Consider the following 409-nt stretch of genomic DNA (forward strand, 5'->3'; position numbering starts at 1 on the left):
GGCCCTCCGGGGCTCCCCCGGGCGGGGGGATGCTACCGAGGGAGCGGATGGGCAGGGGCGGTGCGGGAGCGAGGGCGGGAGGGGACCCTCCTGAGCTCCCCAGAGCTCCGGGGAACACCCCAGGGAGGCAGCGGAGGCCGGGCGCGATGAGGAGCTCCGCACCCTCCGCTCCTCGCTGGGGTGGGGGTGAGGACTCACCTGAAAAAGTCATTTTTGCAGTAGAGTTTCCCTTCCCTGGAGAAGCATTTCTCGGTCAGGTTGCACTTGCACTCGCAGCACTGGACGCATTTGATGTGCCATGCCCTGTCCAAGACGTTCAGTAGGAACCGGTCCAAAATCGGCCTCTCGCAGCCCGCACAATGCACCATCATAACCTCCGCCGGGGGATGGAGACGCTCAAAAGGAGAAG

At 64.8% G+C, this 409-nt stretch overlaps 1 protein-coding gene across 1 annotated transcript in view; it reads right to left on the reverse strand.

The window, feature by feature from the left end:
- The window catches only part of LHX5 (LIM homeobox 5), a gene marked incomplete at its 3' end in the record, with an annotated part of 6025 nt that extends 5622 nt beyond the window's left edge, over window positions 1–403 (reverse strand). The window contains exon 1 of the mRNA XM_017746477.1: window positions 199–403. Coding sequence (XP_017601966.1) covers window positions 199–371 — 173 coding nt within the window. The remainder of the gene's footprint in view (window positions 1–198) is intronic.
- Window positions 404–409: the final 6 nt, after the last annotated feature.

This window comes from Corvus brachyrhynchos, unplaced genomic scaffold (assembly GCF_000691975.1).
Source record: "Corvus brachyrhynchos isolate BGI_N302 unplaced genomic scaffold, ASM69197v1 scaffold19, whole genome shotgun sequence".
Taxonomy (NCBI): domain Eukaryota; kingdom Metazoa; phylum Chordata; class Aves; order Passeriformes; family Corvidae; genus Corvus; species Corvus brachyrhynchos.